General features: G+C 41.7%; 1 protein-coding gene across 4 annotated transcripts in view; it reads left to right on the top strand.

Moving 5' to 3' along the window:
* The window catches only part of TAF2 (TATA-box binding protein associated factor 2), a 238,472-nt gene extending 226,352 nt beyond the window's left edge, over window positions 1-12,120 (top strand). For all 4 annotated transcript variants that reach the window (XM_073590239.1, XM_073590238.1, XM_073590241.1 and 1 more), the window contains exons 25-26: window positions 3,623-3,728; window positions 11,495-12,120. In XM_073590239.1, coding sequence (XP_073446340.1) covers window positions 3,623-3,728; window positions 11,495-11,760 — 372 coding nt within the window. In that variant the 3' untranslated portion in view covers window positions 11,761-12,120. The remainder of the gene's footprint in view (window positions 1-3,622; window positions 3,729-11,494) is intronic.
* The last annotated feature ends 6,362 nt before the right edge of the window (window positions 12,121-18,482 follow it).

Here is an 18,482-nt window from a genome sequence, read left to right on the forward strand (position 1 = left end):
AATTTTACTGATGCAGTAATATCAACCATCTTTGTTTATTTAGCTTGTATTGTTTATTTTTTTACTGGTGCAAAGGCGTATGATTCAATTTTTGTTCTCTATATTTTTAAAACTGTTTTTTTCCCCCGCTGTGCCCCCATAGGTGACTAGATCCTGTGACCGTCTAATCACTAGTGCTATACTGTATACTGCAATACCACCATATTGCAGTATATAGCAAAAATCAGTCTCCTTTGAATGCCAGCCACAGGAGGCATGGGGGGTCTTCAGCAGACCCCATTGGAACCTGCGCTGTCAGAGATTAATAACGGCATTTTAACAGGATAGTTTCATGATCCCAGTGCAGGTTTTGAGCTGCACGTCAGGGGTTAATGTCTGGAGCTCAGTGCAGGTTTTGACCTGCACACCTGGGGTTAATGGTTGTGGCCTCTTTTTGGTCCTGGGAGAGCTTCTTAAACCCCTGGGAAGCTCCAATCCCTGCCAGTTATACTTTTGCATTTGGCCGAGTGTGCTGACCTCTGTATGCCTGTTCATTGTTATAGCTTGTTTATATGGTTCTGACCCGGTTCTGTTTCCCGTTGTGAGTTTGCCTGTGATCTTACTACTCTCTGCTCGCCCCTCTTGTACCTTGCAGCTATCTCTGTGTATGACTCATTGGCTACATCCTGACTATCCTCCCTGTCTATGCCCCTTGGTAACTTGGTCTCGCAGTTACCCTGCTAGGAGTTCTCTTGCAGCTCCTAGCTTTCTGGAGTTTAGGCCACGCCCCCAGCAGTCACATGCTTCAGGTCCTGCTGTTCTGAAGTACGCATCTACTGCTCTCTCCACAGGTATCTTTGAGCACAGTTCGCTTTACTCAGGACACGTGCACTGGCTCAGTGAGCAAGTTCAGTGCGGTGTTCCTGACAGATAGCAGCATTTGGTAGAGCTCAGCTTGCTGCTTTTGGAATCAGATGATAGCTGTATAATGCAGCCATTGTTTCCAGCAATGATGTTCACTAAGCTCCTGTATTTTCATCAAAGAAGGGGACACAATATGACATAGTAGTTCATCACATGTTGGGAAGAGATTAAAGGGTTTCTCCTGAAATATAAAAACCTAAATAACTAAAGGAAATGTCACAATAAAGTCCTAAATACTTTTAATTAGAAAACAACAATATGTTTGACTAGAAAGGTAATCACTATAGAATTAAAATGTCCACCTCCTTGTGATCTGATCTAACACTTGAAATACCAGGGCTGCTGAGGTAAAAAGAGGCTGCACACACTACTGTTCTCCCTGTCGGTCTGATCTAATACTAGAGTTACAAGGGGTGCTGAGGTAAGAAGAGGCTGCTCACACTACTGTCCACATTGTTTATCTGATCTAATACTGGAGATCCCAGGGGTGCTGAAGTAAGAAAAGGCTGGTCTCACTGCTGTTCTCCCTGTCTATCTGATCTAATACTGGAGATACCAGGGGTGCTAAGGTAAGAACATGCTGCTCACACTGCTGTCCTCCCTGTCTATCTGATCTAATACTGGAGATATCAGGGGTGCTGAGGTAAGAAGAGGCTGCTCACACTGCTGTCCTCTCTGTCTGTGTGATCTAATACTGGAGATGCCTGGGGTGCTGAGGAAAGATGTGACTGCTCACACTGCTGTCCTCTCTGTATGTCTTATATAATACTGGAGATGCCTGGGGTGCTGAGGTAAGAAAAGGCAGCTCATACTGCTGTCCTCCCTGTCTATCTGATCTAATACTGGAGATATCAGGGGTACTGAGGTAAGAAGAGGTTGCTCACACTGCTGTCCTCTATGTCTGTCTGATATAATACTGGAGATGCCTGGGGTGCTGAGGTAAGATGTGGCTGCTCACACTGCTGTCAAACCTAGCTATTTGATCTAATACTGGAGATACCAGGGATGATGAGGTAAGAGTATAGATGAGCAAATTTATTAGGATGCGGTTCCGAATACGAACAGACTGTTGTTTTTGCAATATTCGTCGAACATAGCCGAACGTAATTAGAGTCAATGGGAGTAAAAATTACCGAATATGTTCGGAACCGATCATAAGACATAGATTTGACACAAATAGTGTTTGAATATGGCCTGAATATGTCAAAATCAGATTCGGGGCCAAAATCCGAATAAATTCGCTCATCTCTAGGGCGGCACGGTGGCTCAGTGGTTAGCGCTGCAGCCTTGCAGCGCTGGGGTCCTGGGTTCGAATCCCACCAAGGACAACATCTGCAAGGAGTTTGTATGTTCTCCCCGTGTTTGCGTGGGTTTCCTCCGGGCACTCTGGTTTCCTCCCACACTCCAAAGACATACTGATAGGGAATTTAGATTGTGAGCCCCATCGGGGACAGTGATGATGATGTGTGCAAAATGTAAAGCGCTGCGGAATATGTTAGCGCTATATAAAAATAAAGATTATTATTATTATTATTATCTCTAGGTAAGGTGGCCACTGGCTTTATTGTCCATCATGTTACTCTGAATTTCGATACCTGGTATAGGTGCCTCCATGAGGACCCAGCAGTGAAGCTTTCTACTGCTCATGCTCACCGGCATTGTAGGACAGGACTCCGTCACTGTAACAGAGCGCAGCCATTATAATTCTTTAGCAATCACTTTTCTAGACACACAGATTGTGATTTGTTAATTAAATGTATTTATGACTTTATAACAAAATATTTTCTCAGGTTTTTTTTCTTTAGTGAGCAGAGAACACCTTTAAATACATTTTTATAGCCGTATAAAAGTGCTCAAGGGACTAGAGTTGGTGCAAATCGATTCATTGAACCAGGTCCATCAGCCATGTCTGTATACTGCGCCCGCTAGACTAGAGCCCTAAGAAGCACCTCTTACCTGCTGACATTGACAGTTCTTCTTTTGATTAATGGTCTGGTGCAACATCACATGAAGTTGTGCTAGGACGACTAATCAAATGAAGAGCTGTGGATGCCGTCAGGTCAGAGATGGTTCTCCTATCCAGCGAGCACAGATTACTGACATGACTGGCACCAAACTCTACAAGGGACTGATGCCGGAATACTGTGCACCATTTGCACTAGATTGAGGAATGTTTTGAAGTTTGTTGCATATAGGTCAATAAAAAATTTAGGCCGTCCATTATTTTTTGCCCATTGTTTATTGGCGCTGATGAGACCCCCACTGAACCCTTGTGACCCCAAAGATATGATGCTTCTATTGTTGATACAACACCACACATATCATCTATATCAATAATAGCTTAGAGTTTTGCAGTAATGTTTTTTTTTCGGGGGGGAGGTTTCTAGTCCTGAAGAAGGTTGGTAAGTACCTGCCTTGTAAAAACAAATGAAAACTCAATAAAGTAATGCCCACGTGACATCCCTGACCTCTTCCTTAACTGGTTTTAGTTTCAGCCAAAAATAAATATCATATGTCTGCCCCCCCCCCTCTAAAATCATATTACACATAGATTTAAAAGAAATCATAATGTCAATGATTGCAGCAGGGCCAGAGTCTGTTGATCTTGTAGGAGGCAGTGACCTCATCACTTAAGTCAATACATTAGTAAGTACAGGACTGTGTAGCACCTTTCATGGAATAATATTTTAAGTACTTTTTCTTTTTTTTTTCCTCTCAGTTCGCAAACTCACAAGAAGAAGAAGAAATTGACATGGACACCGTACATGATAGCCAAGCCTTCATATATCATCATTTAAACATGTTGGAAAGACCCTCAACCCCAGGTAGCATGGATTTGTCCTTAATTGCCCTGTGTACGTGGTCTCGGTACCTTCCAACAACTTATAGCTCATTTGATAACGGGATAGATAATCTGCAAAAATTATATTGTCTTACAACTTAAAATCTGTCAAGTTTAGTCTGTCTCTAGTAGCAGAAATGCTGACAATAATTAAATTGGGGTGGGACTCTCTACAGGAAGTGATGGCAGGTCTTTGTCTCTCAGGAAGTGGGACGGGACTTTGTCTATTGACAGGAAGTCAATAGACAAAATGGGGGCAGAGTTTTGTCTCTGTATAACAGGTGGGGGCGGGTTTTTGTCTTTCTTAAAGAAGGGCGGATGGGTCTATAGTCGGGTCTCTACAGGTAGTGGGGGCGGTCTTTGTCTCTCTTCAGAAAGTGAGTGTAGGTCTTTCACTGCTCTCCTGTTCTCCTGTATTTCAAAATATATACAGACATAACCGAGATTCGATCTTTCAGTTCTGGGCCATTCATGTTGGGATGTGATTGAAAGGAAGTCCCAGTACCTACTGTGCCAGTGGAATGCTGATGAATAAGAACCCTCCAACTCTAACAGAGCTGATGACAAGTTACAGAGCATGAGAAGCGGGGACAGTTCTTGGGAATATTAGACTGGCATGAACGATGGGCATTTTGTGCGTGAAAAGCAGTTTTATCTTATTGTGGGTGATTAGGGTTAGCAAGACCGTGCTATTCTACAGGTTTATTGTGAAAGGACGTGTATACTTTTAATGTTACTTTTAATATTTTGACGTGTAAATATTTTGCAAAGTAATGTAAAATTTTGTAACTGTCTGATCCTAATTTATGTCCTGTGCCATTCTGAATTCACAATTCCGAACTCTTCTGAGCTGTTATCTCCTAAACCAGCAGCGATTTTTATCCCTCTGTTACCATGTAGTAAAATGCTGTCAAAATGTTATTCTCTAGTCCTTTAAGTCCTTTCTGTCCCTTAAAAGAAGCCATCCACCTTTTCCATTAAACATTGGTTAGTCACAGGTTTCTTTAATGGACCATAGCCCATCAGTCAAGCCCAGCCCTGGAGTGCAGTCAGCAGCTCTCAGAGAAGTGCGCGCGGGGGAATAGTGATATAATAGGAGGCAATACCTGTCACTCCCTGTTTTGCAGTCAGGGAGGGAAAGCAGAAGCTACAGAAGCAATACAGACTCCACAGAGAATAGTGATCTTATCAGTAGTGGCCAGAGAGGGTGATGCTGGGCGCTTGATTACATTTCTCTACAGCAATATATTAAATGTAATGTAACAGTATCTCAGCCAGAAGAGCGGAAATAATGAGTTCTGAGAAATGCAGCAATTTTGAAACAGCAGGAGAGCATTGGGATAGCACAGAGTAGGGTAAGTGGAAGGAATTATTAGGAAGCATAAACTGTGTTTGCTGTGATTTATCCATCTTGAGACTTTATAGGTGTTGTCACGCCGCTCTCACCTGGGGGCGGGACCTTGGTCCCGACGTCACCTCTTCCGGAGCCGCGGCAGCTGCGGGGGTCCCTTCGGGTGCACACGCGCACCTCTCGTACTTTTCCGTGTTTGCACCATGTTCTTTGTGCGCACGCGCACTCTTCTCAGCTCTACCTCCAGGCCTGTCCTCTCTATAGTATTGGAGGACTTGACCCGGAAGTCCTGGTGATCATGTGCTATATCAGGCTACCGGCTACCTCTTCCTATGGGAGGTGCCTGATTATTGTTGTGCTTCCTGGCTTGGTCTGGTTTGTCCTTGCCTGGCTGTGCGCTGTATTCAGGTCCTCTGCCTTGTGCTCTGTTGTGCCTCCTGGCACATGCTCGGTTGCTGTATTCTGACTTGTGCTTTGTTGTGCCTCCTGCCACATGCTCTGTTCCTGTATTCTGACTTGCGCTCTGTTGTGCTTCTTGGCACATGCTCTATTCCTGTACTCTGTTGTGCCTCCTGGCACACCTTCTGCTTAGCCTTGCACTCTGACATACTTCTCTGTGCACGTTCTATCTAACTCTGTACTCTGACGTGTGCCCTTGCACGCGCCCTGCTTTGCTCGCACCCGCGCGTGCTTGTCTGTGTACGCCATACGTGTTCTCGTGTACCCACCTTGCACTATCCTGTATCTAGTGCGCTCCCATGTACACGCCTTGTATTCTCCTGTACTCTCCGTGCCTCTGTACACTGGTCCTGTACCCTGCGTGCCTCTGTGTCCACGCTTTGCACGTTCCTGCATACACTCACACTCGTGTCTCCTGTGAGCCGGCCACCTGGTGCCAGCAGTCGTGGTACCTTACCCCCTTGGGCTTGCCCCTGACACTCCCTGTATAGGGGGTGGTCCTCACTAGGTCAGCTCGCCCTGGGAGGGTTGGTGCCACGACCCAGAGGGTCCACTCCAGGAGTCTCAGGATGGTGCTTTGCAGGTGTATTGGGCAGTTACTGAGTGTCGGAGTGAGAGAGCTGTAGGGCAGATACAATTTTCAGAGAGGCTACAGCACACTGCTTTTTGGGAAATTTAGTTTAGAGGCACAGAGGGATAGCTGCCGGGAACTTAAGGGTGTAAACAATAAATGCATGCTGTAGGCGAACTAAAAAATAAAAGTAAAAGGGTGGAGTTGAATACTCATTACAGGGAAAATAAGTTGTTTTTTTTTTCATATTTCTTGTGCCCAGAAAACCACTTGAGAAACGACTGGTCTTCCCACGTCAGGTTTTCATCAGATATTCTTGTATAGGAAATAGAACATTGTAGAGAAGTGTGCTGTCACTACCTGGTTAGTTCTAACCTAATTAATACAGTAAATTAATCAGTTGTTCTTCTCATGGTTTCCAAAGGGATAATGAAGGTTTACCTCCAAGAACGACCCCGATGCACATGACATTGTGGAGCGATAGAAACGGAAGAAAGAGACTCTGAACAGCAGCTAGATACTGGTGTTTACTGCTCTTAAAGGGTTCCTCCAGTGTTATATAATTTGGAGACCAAATAGGGCTTCTGGCTGAACTCGACTGAAACTCCTACACCCGTACTGGCTAAAGGCTGCACAGAGTTTTGGCCAAGTCTCACCTTTAGGCCAGGTTTACAGGGGTTTTTTATTTTGGTCAGTGTATACTGATGGACCTATCCATAGGATGGGTCATCAATATCAGATTGGTAAGGGTCTGACACCTGGCATCCCAACCGATCAGCACTTATAAGGTCTTTCAGTGGATGGACGTAAATACAGGGAACTGAGCTGCACAGTGCAGCTTTATTCATTGTGTAGAGGCCGCTCCCAGGTACTGCAGAACACGCCTATTCAAAATAGGAACTTGTAAAGATAGTGCATTCAATGTGAATTTAACCAAAGAACCCTTTTGTCTCATGGAAGTTTATTTATATTATTTCCCTTATGTTGCAGGGAAATATTAGTGATAGTATATAGGTTCTGTAACTAGAATGCATCCATTTCCAATCTTCTTCTTGCAAAGCTTTGTTGTTGAGCTTCAAACTTTCCATATCGCGTTTGGGTTTTTCTTGCTGTTTTTTTTTCTGTCCACCCTTTCAAGCAAAGGTCATCAAGTGGTTAAGAAAAAAGTTTACTCAAGAACAGGCTTCCTTTCGGAAGAAGACCTGAAGGATCAGTTCAAAGGTCCTGCAAAACCACATGTTCGCCCCAGAGGAGCCGCCTTTGTACATAACATATGTGATTTAGGCTCCGCTCAGTGCCGCAGACAAAGCTCAGGACTTAGAGAAAACACCTGGACTTCATAAAAGGGGCTCACGTGGTCATCACTGACCTCAGCCGAAAACTCCAGGAAAGTGAGACCAGATGGGGAAATATTAGATGACCGCTTCAGTGGAGATGAGAAAAAAATATATGAAAAAAATCAGAGGGAAGGTAAAGCTGAACTGGGGCAGACTATAACTATCCGAACACTAGGTGAAAGTCGGCAGCGTATAAGCCACCGGTCAGAGGGTCGGTGAAAAATGTAGAATCTAAAAGAAAAATCATTTAAAAAAAACGAAAAACCCTTTTATGTACAAATCGTACATAAAATTCACATTTTAAAATAAAAAAAAAAAATGCAAACATCACAGGTGAGTCCTGGTCCCGATGGTCAAAAATGGCCATAAATGATTTAACCCATAAAATGTAATAGTCCTCCTTGTAAAAAATAAAACCCCTATATACTCACCTCCCATATAGGCGCTACTCAGGTGGCTCACGTTATTGTTTAACCCCGTGAGTCCTGCAGGCACAATTGGCGGCTGGATTATCGCTTCTTCAGCTTGTCCGATGTTCTGATACTTTGCAGAGCTCACGGGGTGTAACAATGTCACGCGAACCTCGGGGGCAGCTGTCAATTTGCCTCCCAACACTTTTCCTTTCACTTTTTCCCCATTATGTAGATAGGAGCAAAATTGTTTGGTGAATTGGAACGCGCGGGGTTAAAATTTCGCCTCACAACATAGCCTATGACGCTCTCGGGGTCCAGACGTGTGACTGTGCCAAATTTTGAGGCTGTAGCTGCGACGGTGCGGATGCTAATCCCGGACATACACACATACATACACACACATTGAGCTTTATATATTAGATAGATATATATATATATGTGTGTGTGTGTATATATATATTTTATTTATTTATTTTTAAATTTTATTTTATTTATTTTTTTTTTATTATTTTATTACAAAGGGGACTTTTTTCATTTAAAAAGGCCGTGTCCAAGTAATTTGCAACGACTTTAGTAATGTCTGCTGTTTGTCATGTGGATTCTGTTGACAGATCCACTTTAACAAGTGATATCTCCATCATAGGTTACTTGGCTGTCCCTGTGCCCACAAGGCGACATATTCATGTAATATGCACTTTGTTTAGGTCAGGGACATAACGAAAAAAAAGGCAGTAGAATTGTGTTGTTCTTTTGTTTGTTTTGTTTTTTAATTTTTCTTTCATACCCCTCAAAATTAAATTACTGACGACTAATGAATCTTCTCCCCATTCTAAGAACTTTCCTAAGATTGTCAGCAGCGCAGCGACCGATTCACAGCGTTGACCACCGCAGCGATGAATCGCGGCACACGCTGAATTATGTCATAGAAACACAGTGCTGCCTGCATGAATCCACGTCTGCCAGCTCCACACAAGAACTACCAGCAGCGTGATGAATATCATATGTTCGGAAAATAAAATGACTCATCAGAGCGCGGGCCATCTGGTTTATTAGCTTACGTTTAGAGTTCTAACTGGAACTAAAACATTGTATTTCATTAAAAAGTCAGCAACTTAGATCATTAAAACCCTCAAGGTCCTTGAGGAGCAGTCACTGTTTGCAGAACGATTCCTTTAGTTCGGCATCCGATACTCTAGAGATTCTGAGATTATACTTACCTTGTATACATCTATCTAGGGAGTATATACTATGAGTGGACATCTTATACATTAAAAAGCTTCTGACATATATCTTAAAGAGAATCTGTCAGTAAGTTTTTGCTGTGTAATCTGAGTGCAGCATGATGTAGGGGCCTGATTCCAGTGATGTGTCACGTACTGGGCTGTTTGTTGCTGTTTAACTAAAATCTGTGTTTTCTCAGCAGGAGATTATCAGGACAGGACTAGGTGTCTCGTGCCTCTTAGTCAACTCTTCCAAGCTATTGAGCACTTTTCCCTTTTTTTTTTTACTTGCAGAGACAAAAAGAAGACTCTCTTGTTCTCCATCTGATTGAGTCATATGAACGCATTTAATATGTACAGTGGGAGGAATCAATCCAGCATATTTGTAAAGAAAAATTGTCATCACTTGTCGAACCCTTTGAATCCTGAGGGTCGCCATCTTGTGTTAAGGCACATTTAGATAGACCCGTAATCAGGAATAAGCATTCCTAAGAACGCTCGTTTCCCGTCTATCTGCCTGTTGGCAATCACCCAATATACAAACAAAATACTCGCTCGTCTGGTGAGATGAAATTAAGCTTGCTTAAGAATCTTTGTTCTCTGCAAAACCCATGGATACATTTGGGGTAGTCAGGATTTGGACCCTCCGGTCACCTGAGCACAATGGATACGTGAGGGAAAGCCAGGATTGGGACCCATCGGTCACCTGGCTCCATGGACCGTAGTAATAGATGACCATTCTGTGCACAGAGAATTCCAATCAGGCCTGTCTAAACGGGCAACTAAACGACCGTCGCTTGTCTTGCTTGTAGCCAATCGTCATGTAAATGAGGTCTTCATCTAGCAACTTTTTAGGCTTTATTTATGGCAGACTAGAAAACCTGTATTAGGAATAATTTCAGCAACTACTGGGGATACATTGAGTTTTATACAACATGTGTATATGATATATTGTTCCTTGGAGACCACGCTGTCTCAGTAAAGAACAGCAAATATGACTTTCTTTCTTTTAGGCTAGTTTCACACTTGCTTTTTTTTGCAGCGCGTTTTTCCCGCAAAAAAACGCATTGAAAAAACGCATACATAAGCATACAACTGCTGCGTTTTTTTCAAGCATTTTTATGAGCATGCATGAAAAAAACGCAGCGTTTTTATGCGTTTTTAGTGCGTTTTTACCGCATTTGCGTTTTTTTCCAACATTTTTAGGTGGCCCCTCACACTACCCAAACCATGACTTTACTAACCCTAACCCTGACCCTAACCCTAACCCTGACCCTAACCCTGACCCTAACCCTTAACCAAATCATACTTAACCCTAACCCAAACCCTAAACCCTAACTATCCCTAACCCTAACCCTGACCCTAACCCTGACCCTAACCCTAACCCTGACCCTAACCCTTAACAAAACCATACTTAACCCTGACCCTAACCCTGACCCTAACCCTTAACCAAACCATACTTAACCCTAATCCTGACCCTAACCCTGACCCTAACCCTTAACAAAACCATACTTAACCCTAATCCTGACCCTAACCCTGACCCTAATCCTTAACAAAACCATACTTAACCCTAACCCTGACCCTAATCCTTAACAAAACCATACTTAACCCTGACCCTAACCCTGACCCTAACCCTGACCCTAACCCTTAACAAAACCATACTTAACCCTAATCCTGACCCTAACCCTTAACAAAACCATACTTAACCCTAACCCTGACCCCAACCCTAACCCTGACCCTAACCCTGACCCTAACCCTTAACAAAACCATACTTAACCCTAATCCTGACCCTAACCCTGACCCTAACCCTTAACCAAACCATACTTAACCCTGACCCAAACCCCAACCCTAACCCTAACCCTAAACCCCCTTAACTAACCCTAACTCTAACCCAAACCCCTAAATTCCATGGTTAAAAAAAAAAAACGCATATGCAAAAAAACGCATACATGAGCATGCCAGTGCGCACATATGCGCATCCATAGGCTATAATGGCCATTTTTAGCGCAAAACGTGCGCATATGTGCGCATGCGCTTTTTTGCAGGGCCAAAAAATGCAACATGCTGCGTCTGGAAAATACCAACGCACACCCCAAAAAAACGCAGCGCATGAAAATCGCATACATGCGCTTACCAGCGCGCAGGTATGCGCACCCATGTTAAATATAGGGGAATAAACGCATGCGCAGGTATGCGTTTTTTTCCAGCGCTAAAAAACGCAAATGTGAAACCAGCCTTAGATACATTTTTTTTTAAACTTCGGAAAAGAAAAACATTTCTTCCTAAACTTGCTATTGCACTCTACCAATCATCTACCCCACATGTTTGTAATTTTATTTTTTGTCTTTTTTGCTTCCAAAAAATTCCCAATAACCACTCATCCTTTTTTATTAAACAGGCAAGGAACAATCTTCTTTGGACTTGCACATGATGGCTATCCCGCAGACGCCATTATCGTCTTTCATCAAAGAGTCCAGTTCGTCCAAACACAGTGACCACCACCACCATCATCACCATGACCACAAGAAAAAGAAGAAGAAGCACAAACACAAGCATAAGCACAAACACAAGCACGAAAGCAAAGAAAAAGAGCGGGAGGCAGCGCCCTTCTCCAACAGCCCTGCCAGCGGCCGCTCTATCCGTTCTCCTTCGCTCTCGGAGTGATCTTGCTGCCACTTCTATGACAGATGGCCAAAAAAATGCTGCAACAAAAAAAATAATAATACGTGCTCTACCAAGGTAGATGTGGTTGCAGTCAGTGGTTTGTAGACGGCGTCGGTGTGGACATAGTCTTTATTTTTGAGTAGATAAGCCTTCTGTCTCAAAGTTTGAGAGTTTTTTTTGTATGAGAACACCGAGCCCACTTTGTAGTAATTTTAGGTAAAAGGGCTTGTGGGCTTTCCAGCTTTTTTTTTAGGGAGTGTCTTCAGAAAAATAAATCTTGACTTTGTCAGCGCTAGTCGGAGCCATCTTTAACCTTTTTAACAACCCAATGTCTATTAAACATTTTTTTTAAGAAAACAATGTCTAAGTTCTCGTTAACACTAACTTATTACAAGCTTGGGTCAAGAAAGGCCGTTCGTCTGTGTGAGGCAGGCTGAGGCGGCTTCCTTTCTCGGGTGGTGTTACATGACTAGAAAGGAAAACAAAGCAGTATTACTAGAAAAGCAACATCCGTAGCCATGGTGTGTTAGGCAGGAACACTCGAAGCGGTGGGCGTATCAATGGACAACAGGTTACTATCAATATTTTAGCTTGATCAGTATTTTCAGGTACGTGCACGTTTGTGGTTCTCGTTAACTGAGTCATTTTCTGTCTTACCGCTGATTCATTTTTGGATAAGAACTAAAAAAGACAGATTTCAAAAGACATGGTTGACCTCTGTGGAGAGCAGGTGTCCTTCATACAGCTGCTGGTCACTTTGAGGACACGTTTGTTTGTGTGCGTGCACGAGCGTGTGTGTACAGTGCCTTGAACAAGTATTCATATCCCTTGAGGTTTTCTAATTTTTGTTTTTCACGTTACACTCACAAATCTTAATGTATTTTATTAGAATTTTGTGTGATGTACCAACACAAAATAGCAATTATTTGAAAATTGTTAAAGAAATTATACTTGGTTTTCTAAATATTTCTAAAATATTAATCTAAAAACAGTGATATGCATTTGTATTCAGCCCCCCTAGGTCAAGACTTGTAGGACTACCTTTTTGCCTCAATTACTTTTGCAAGTTTTTTTGGGGTATGTCTCTAGCAGCTTTGCACATCTAGAGGGGACATTTTGGCCTATTCTTATTTGCACACTAACTCTAGCTCAGTGAGATTGGATGGAGACGTCCATGTACAATAATTTTCAAGTCTTGCCGCAGATTTTCAATGGGGTTTAGGTCTTGACTGTGACTGGGCCGTTCACACAAATGAAAATGCATGGATCTAAACCATCTATTGTAGCTCTTGTGGTACAGTAGGTTTTAGGGTCATTTGTCCCGCTGGAAAGTCAAAATGTTATCCTCAAGTCTTTTGCAGCCTCTAACAGGTTTTTCCCCTGGAGTTCCCTTTGTTTAGCTCCATCTATCTTCCCATCAACTCTGACAAGCTTTTCTGTCCCTGCTGAAGAAAATCATCCCTACAGTATAAAGCTATCACCACAATGTTTGCCTGTGGGGATGATGTTTTCAGGGTAATGTGCAGTGTTAGTTTTCCGCTAAACAGTATTTTGCATTTAGCCCAAATGTTGCACTTTGGTCTCATCTGACCAGAGCACCTTCTATATGCTTGCTGGCCTTAACAGAACAGCTGTAGTTATACTGAGTAAAAATTACACACAGATGCACTCAATTTACTAATTGTGTGGTTTCTGGAGGCAATTGGTCGCTCAGGATTTTATTTAGGGGTATCCGACTCCAGGGGGTGAATACAAATGCTCGTCACAATTTTCAGATTTATATTTTCAAACTAATTAGAAAACCATGTATTTTTTCCTTGTCACTTCAAACATATTTGCTGCTTTGTGTTAGTATATCACATAAAGTTCAAATAAAATACATTTGTTTGTGGGTGTAACGTGGAAAAATGTCGACCAGTTAGTAGAGTATGAGTACTTTTTCAAGGCACTGTGTATATATTCAATATCAAAATTGCCGCATCAGGAAGGAAAAGTTGTAAACTTATGGAAATCACAGGATAGATAGTCCTGTTACTGATATGTAAATTATGGAAATATAGAAACAATATTTTCAAAACATTCAGTGTGGAGTATGGGCACCTATCGCACATAAACAGCCTCGACTCCTATAAATGAAGTCATTAATGTGATCTGAGGAAGGTTCTGCTGCGTTGAATGCACTTGGGCAAATCAGCAAGATCCGCTGCTGGCAGCTCCTGTGTAATCACCGACCAATGGCGTCCCAGATGTAGTCAATGGGAGAAAAGTCTGGGTTACAACCTACAAACAAGTGGAAACAAATGCCAAATATTTAGAAACAATTTTACATACTTTATTGAACATATATGGTATAATACATGTTAAAAGACCGGGGATACAGATACAAAAAAACTGCATAATATCTCACCAGATGAATACTGTATAAGTTTTATACTCTAAATAGAAAATGTTGACTCATAGATTTACATACAGTGAATAGTAAAACTTGATAATGTGTGGATCACATAAAAAAAATGCTACACGCCCAGGGTTTTCCAAGGGAAATATGGCTGGCTCATAAACCAATTTGTCAAATATCAATCATTGAAGTCAATACCCTAGAGGGCCCTGAACATATATATTCCTTGCTATAGGATAATGATACTCACGTGATAGCACTAAACTGCTCTATTAGCTTATTGATGTCCCAAACATAAAAGGTACCAAAGTGCTCAGTATGGGTTCAATACCATAGCTAGGAAACAAATAATACTGCAGTGTGCAAATAAGCAGGTATTAACTAGTTATTGTCACCAACATGCTAAAGTATCATGTGCTCAATATAGGTTCAAATACCATGGTTAGAGATCAAGTAATAATGCAGTGTGCAAGTAAGCAGTGCAAACAGGAGGGAAACTTATGGAAATAAATAATGACCTGTTGGTGCAGCACGGAGCCCTGACGCGCGTTTCACGTTAGCTTCTTCCTGGGGGTGGTTTTCACACAGAAGTCCTCTCAAAAGTTATCATGGTGCTTAAGATGGCACTGAAGGTCTGTCCTCTTTAGCTATAAGTCTTTCTTTTATCTTAACCCCTTAAAAACCACCAATACATCTTTTTAATGACCTGAGATATAAAAGAATAGCATCCTCTGACAGGTGACAACACAGTAGTTGTCGGCTGTACACTATAGCTGACAACTTGCTGTATCACCAACGATCAGTGTTGACACCGTCCGTATCTGTTTAGCCCCTTAGATGCTGCTGTCAATACTGACTACATCATATAAATGGTTAACAGAGTGTGGGGGCTTCCTCTTTAACCCAGTTGGTGTCCTTAGATCATGATTGTGGGTTCCTGATGTTTGCCATGGCAATTCACGACCAAATAGCGGCCTTAGAGTCTGACGGCTGTTGTAACCTGTTCAGAAGTTAGTGGCATTTAGGTGGTAAAAGTACACATTTTCATTCCTGTCATGTCACTTTGCATTAATTCCTGAAAAGCACCTCAAGGGTTAATAAACTAGCTGACAGCAGTTTTCAATATATCAAGGGATGCTATTTTTAAAATAATATCACTTTTGGGGGGTTTCCAATGTATAGGACCCCAAAAGTCCCTTCAAACCTGGATAGGTCCCTAAAAAATGCATTTTGTAAATTTCCTTTAAAAAATGAAAAATTGCTGCTACACTCCTAAAATGCTAACAAAATAAAAGAACATTTTACAAATGGTGCTGATGTAAAGCAGACATGAGACGTTATTTATTATGGTTTTTCTATGATATGCCTGGATTAAAGGGATAATCATTAAAAGTTTGAAAATTGCTAATTTTTTATCATCTTTTTCAAATTTCTGATATAAAAATAAGTAAACACAAAATATATCAACCTAAATTTACCATTATTATAAATTATAACGTGTCACGAAAAAACAGTCCCAAAATCACTGGGATTTGTTGAAGCGTTCCAGAGTTATCATCTCATAAAGTGACACTGGTTAGATTTAAAAAATTTGGCCCGGTCATTAAAGAGTTAAGCCAGAAATTGGTCTGGGGACCACATAGGCAGCGCCATGAAAGCCCTTCACAATGGAACGCGAAAGAGTCCCAGGATCCTTTTTTCTGCACAACAACAGGCGGCATGTTACTCGTTCTACTGTGAGCTACCTATACGCACTACCATGGCTGCAGGATCTCCCATCTGGGCCTTCATTGTTCGACATTTACAAAGGAGCTGCCAGCAGCGGATCTTGATGATTTTACCAAGTGCAATCAGCACAGCAGAGCCTTCCTCAGATGGCTATTAATAACCTCACTAATGGCAGCCAAGCTGTAAGTGTGGGGATTTCTGCATGGCGGCTCTCAGACTCCATACCGAATAAATCAAGATGTTTTGAAAACTTTGTTTCGATTTTTCATCATTCGGAGATCATTTTCCATGTTTATCCATAATGTGATTTCCATAATTTCACAACTTTTCCTTCTTGGTATTGCAGTATCAATGTCGATATAGAAATATGGACATATAGAGGGACGAGCCGCACTTCTATATCTGGCAGACTCATGGATAAGTCTAGCTTTGGTGAATGCCAGGAGAATGTCACTATTACATTTTTTTTTTTTTTTTGCAAAATTGTGTGCTTCTAACTTTGTGAGCGTAGTTTGGGGAAGGCATTCTGCAGGTTCCTCTGGTTAGAAAGAAAAACCTCCGCATTTGATTCGATATTGCACTCGCCCATGCAAGTCAGTGAGTGCACGGAAAACATTGAACTGCACTCGGATGTCATCTAAGTGCAGTCTGATATCCACGCACTGGCAGAATAGAGATCACAGTGAGAAAATCGGATCACACTCTGATGAGTGTGTCATTTGCATAAGCGACTCAATTTTCTTGAATAAGTGAGTACACAGTCGTCTGCATCTGCTCTAACGGAGATTGTCAGTTTCATCAGTTTTTCTCGGATGAAAAAAAAACTGATGGGATTTATGTCAAGCCACTCCTATCAAACAGTCCTCGAAAAACACAGCACACGGATGGCATTTAAATTATGCCCTTTTATTGTGGGTTTTTTTTTTTTATGGGTCCATACTCTTGTAATGGTAAATTTAGTTCTCGCACTTAGGTTAATTTTGGCTTTTGCACAGACCACTCGATCCGAGGAAAACAAATCAAATGTGTGGCTATCATAGGTGCGAGTGCTATCCGAGAAAAACTGACGTGTGAAGAGGCCCTGGTTATCAATTAGGAGCTGCTGTGATCCATGGTGCCATAATCCTACCTAACCCAAGTTCACACCGTCTAAAATGTACCCGTTTTATTGACTCTGCCAAATTATTTAATTTCAGCTGTTCTTGTACAAGTTCTTCGCCTAAAAAAAAATTGTTTGTTTTTTTTTCTTCCTTCAAAATGTGTCCTTTCTATCTAATATTGCAAGGCTTGTGCGTTTACTCGATTCCTGGCCGGACAAGTGCCGAGCTGAAGAGTACAGTTGTCATTGTGAACAAAACACGTGATGGCTGATTACCAGTCTTCAAGTTCTCCATTGTATTGAATCTCAAGTTCGCAGCGATTCCGGAATGTCATGTGGCTGATTTGTTCATTTTTCTTCTTTTTTTTTTTTCTTTTGCAAGGCTGAATCTGATGATAACATTCAAGATTATATTGGTAGTAATCAGCATAATATGAGTCAACGATCCGTGAGTAATGTCCTATCAAGGATTGTCAAAGGTGACTTCTCTATTTTGCCTTTCGGACCATCGTTTGCTAATTTAGGAGATGACTTCTGTAAAGGTGGAAAACTAATACCTGCCAGTAATGCAGAAGAAATAGAAAATGTAATATTCACTAATGAATGCCATGTTATATGTGAGTACAGTGGCTTACGAAAATATTCGCACCCCCTTGATTTTTTTTTTGCCTATTTTGTTACTTTAAATATTTTTGTAATCCTATTTGTGAGTGTGATGTCTCGGCACTAAATAGTCTGATAGTGAAGTGAGAAAAATATTGGCATAATTTAAATTTATGAGATCAAATAACTAAAAATTGACGTGTGTATGTATTCACCCCTTTTGTGATGAAGACCCTAAAAATGTCAGCTGCAAGCAATTATTACCTTCATAAGTCCCATGCTTGGTGACAGGACGTCACCCTGTGCGCAATCTAAGTGTCACATGGTCGGTCACTATATACAATTTTTCTGAAAGGCCACAGAGGCTGCAACACCATTAACCCCAGGAGCTTTTTTCAGTTTGGTGTTTTCGTTTTTCGCTCCTCTTCCCAGAGCCATAACTTTTTTATTTTTCCGTCATTATGGCCATGTGAGGGTTTATTTTTTGGCGGGACGAGTTGTACTTTTGAACGACACCATTGGTTTTAGCATGTCGTGTACTAGAAAACGGGAAAAAAATTCCAAGCGCAGTGAAATTGCAAAAAAAGTGCAATCCCACACTTGTTTATTGTTTGACTTTTTTTTGCTAGGTTCACTAAATACTAAAACTGACCTGCCATTATGATTCTCCAGGTCATTGCGAGTTCATAGACACCAAACATGTCTAGGTTCTTTTTTAAGTGGTGAAAAAAGAAATTCCAAACTTTGCTAAGAAAACAAAAATTGCGCCATTTTCCGAGACCCGTAGCGTCTCCATTTTTCGTGATCTCGGGTTGGGTAAGGGCTTATTTTTTGCGTGCTGAGCTGACGTTTTTAATGATACCATTTTGGTGCAGATACATTCTTTTGATCGCC

This window comes from Dendrobates tinctorius, unplaced genomic scaffold (assembly GCF_039654945.1).
Source record: "Dendrobates tinctorius isolate UK_male_01 unplaced genomic scaffold, ASM3965494v1 ptg000116l, whole genome shotgun sequence".
NCBI classification, from domain to species: Eukaryota; Metazoa; Chordata; class Amphibia; order Anura; family Dendrobatidae; genus Dendrobates; species Dendrobates tinctorius.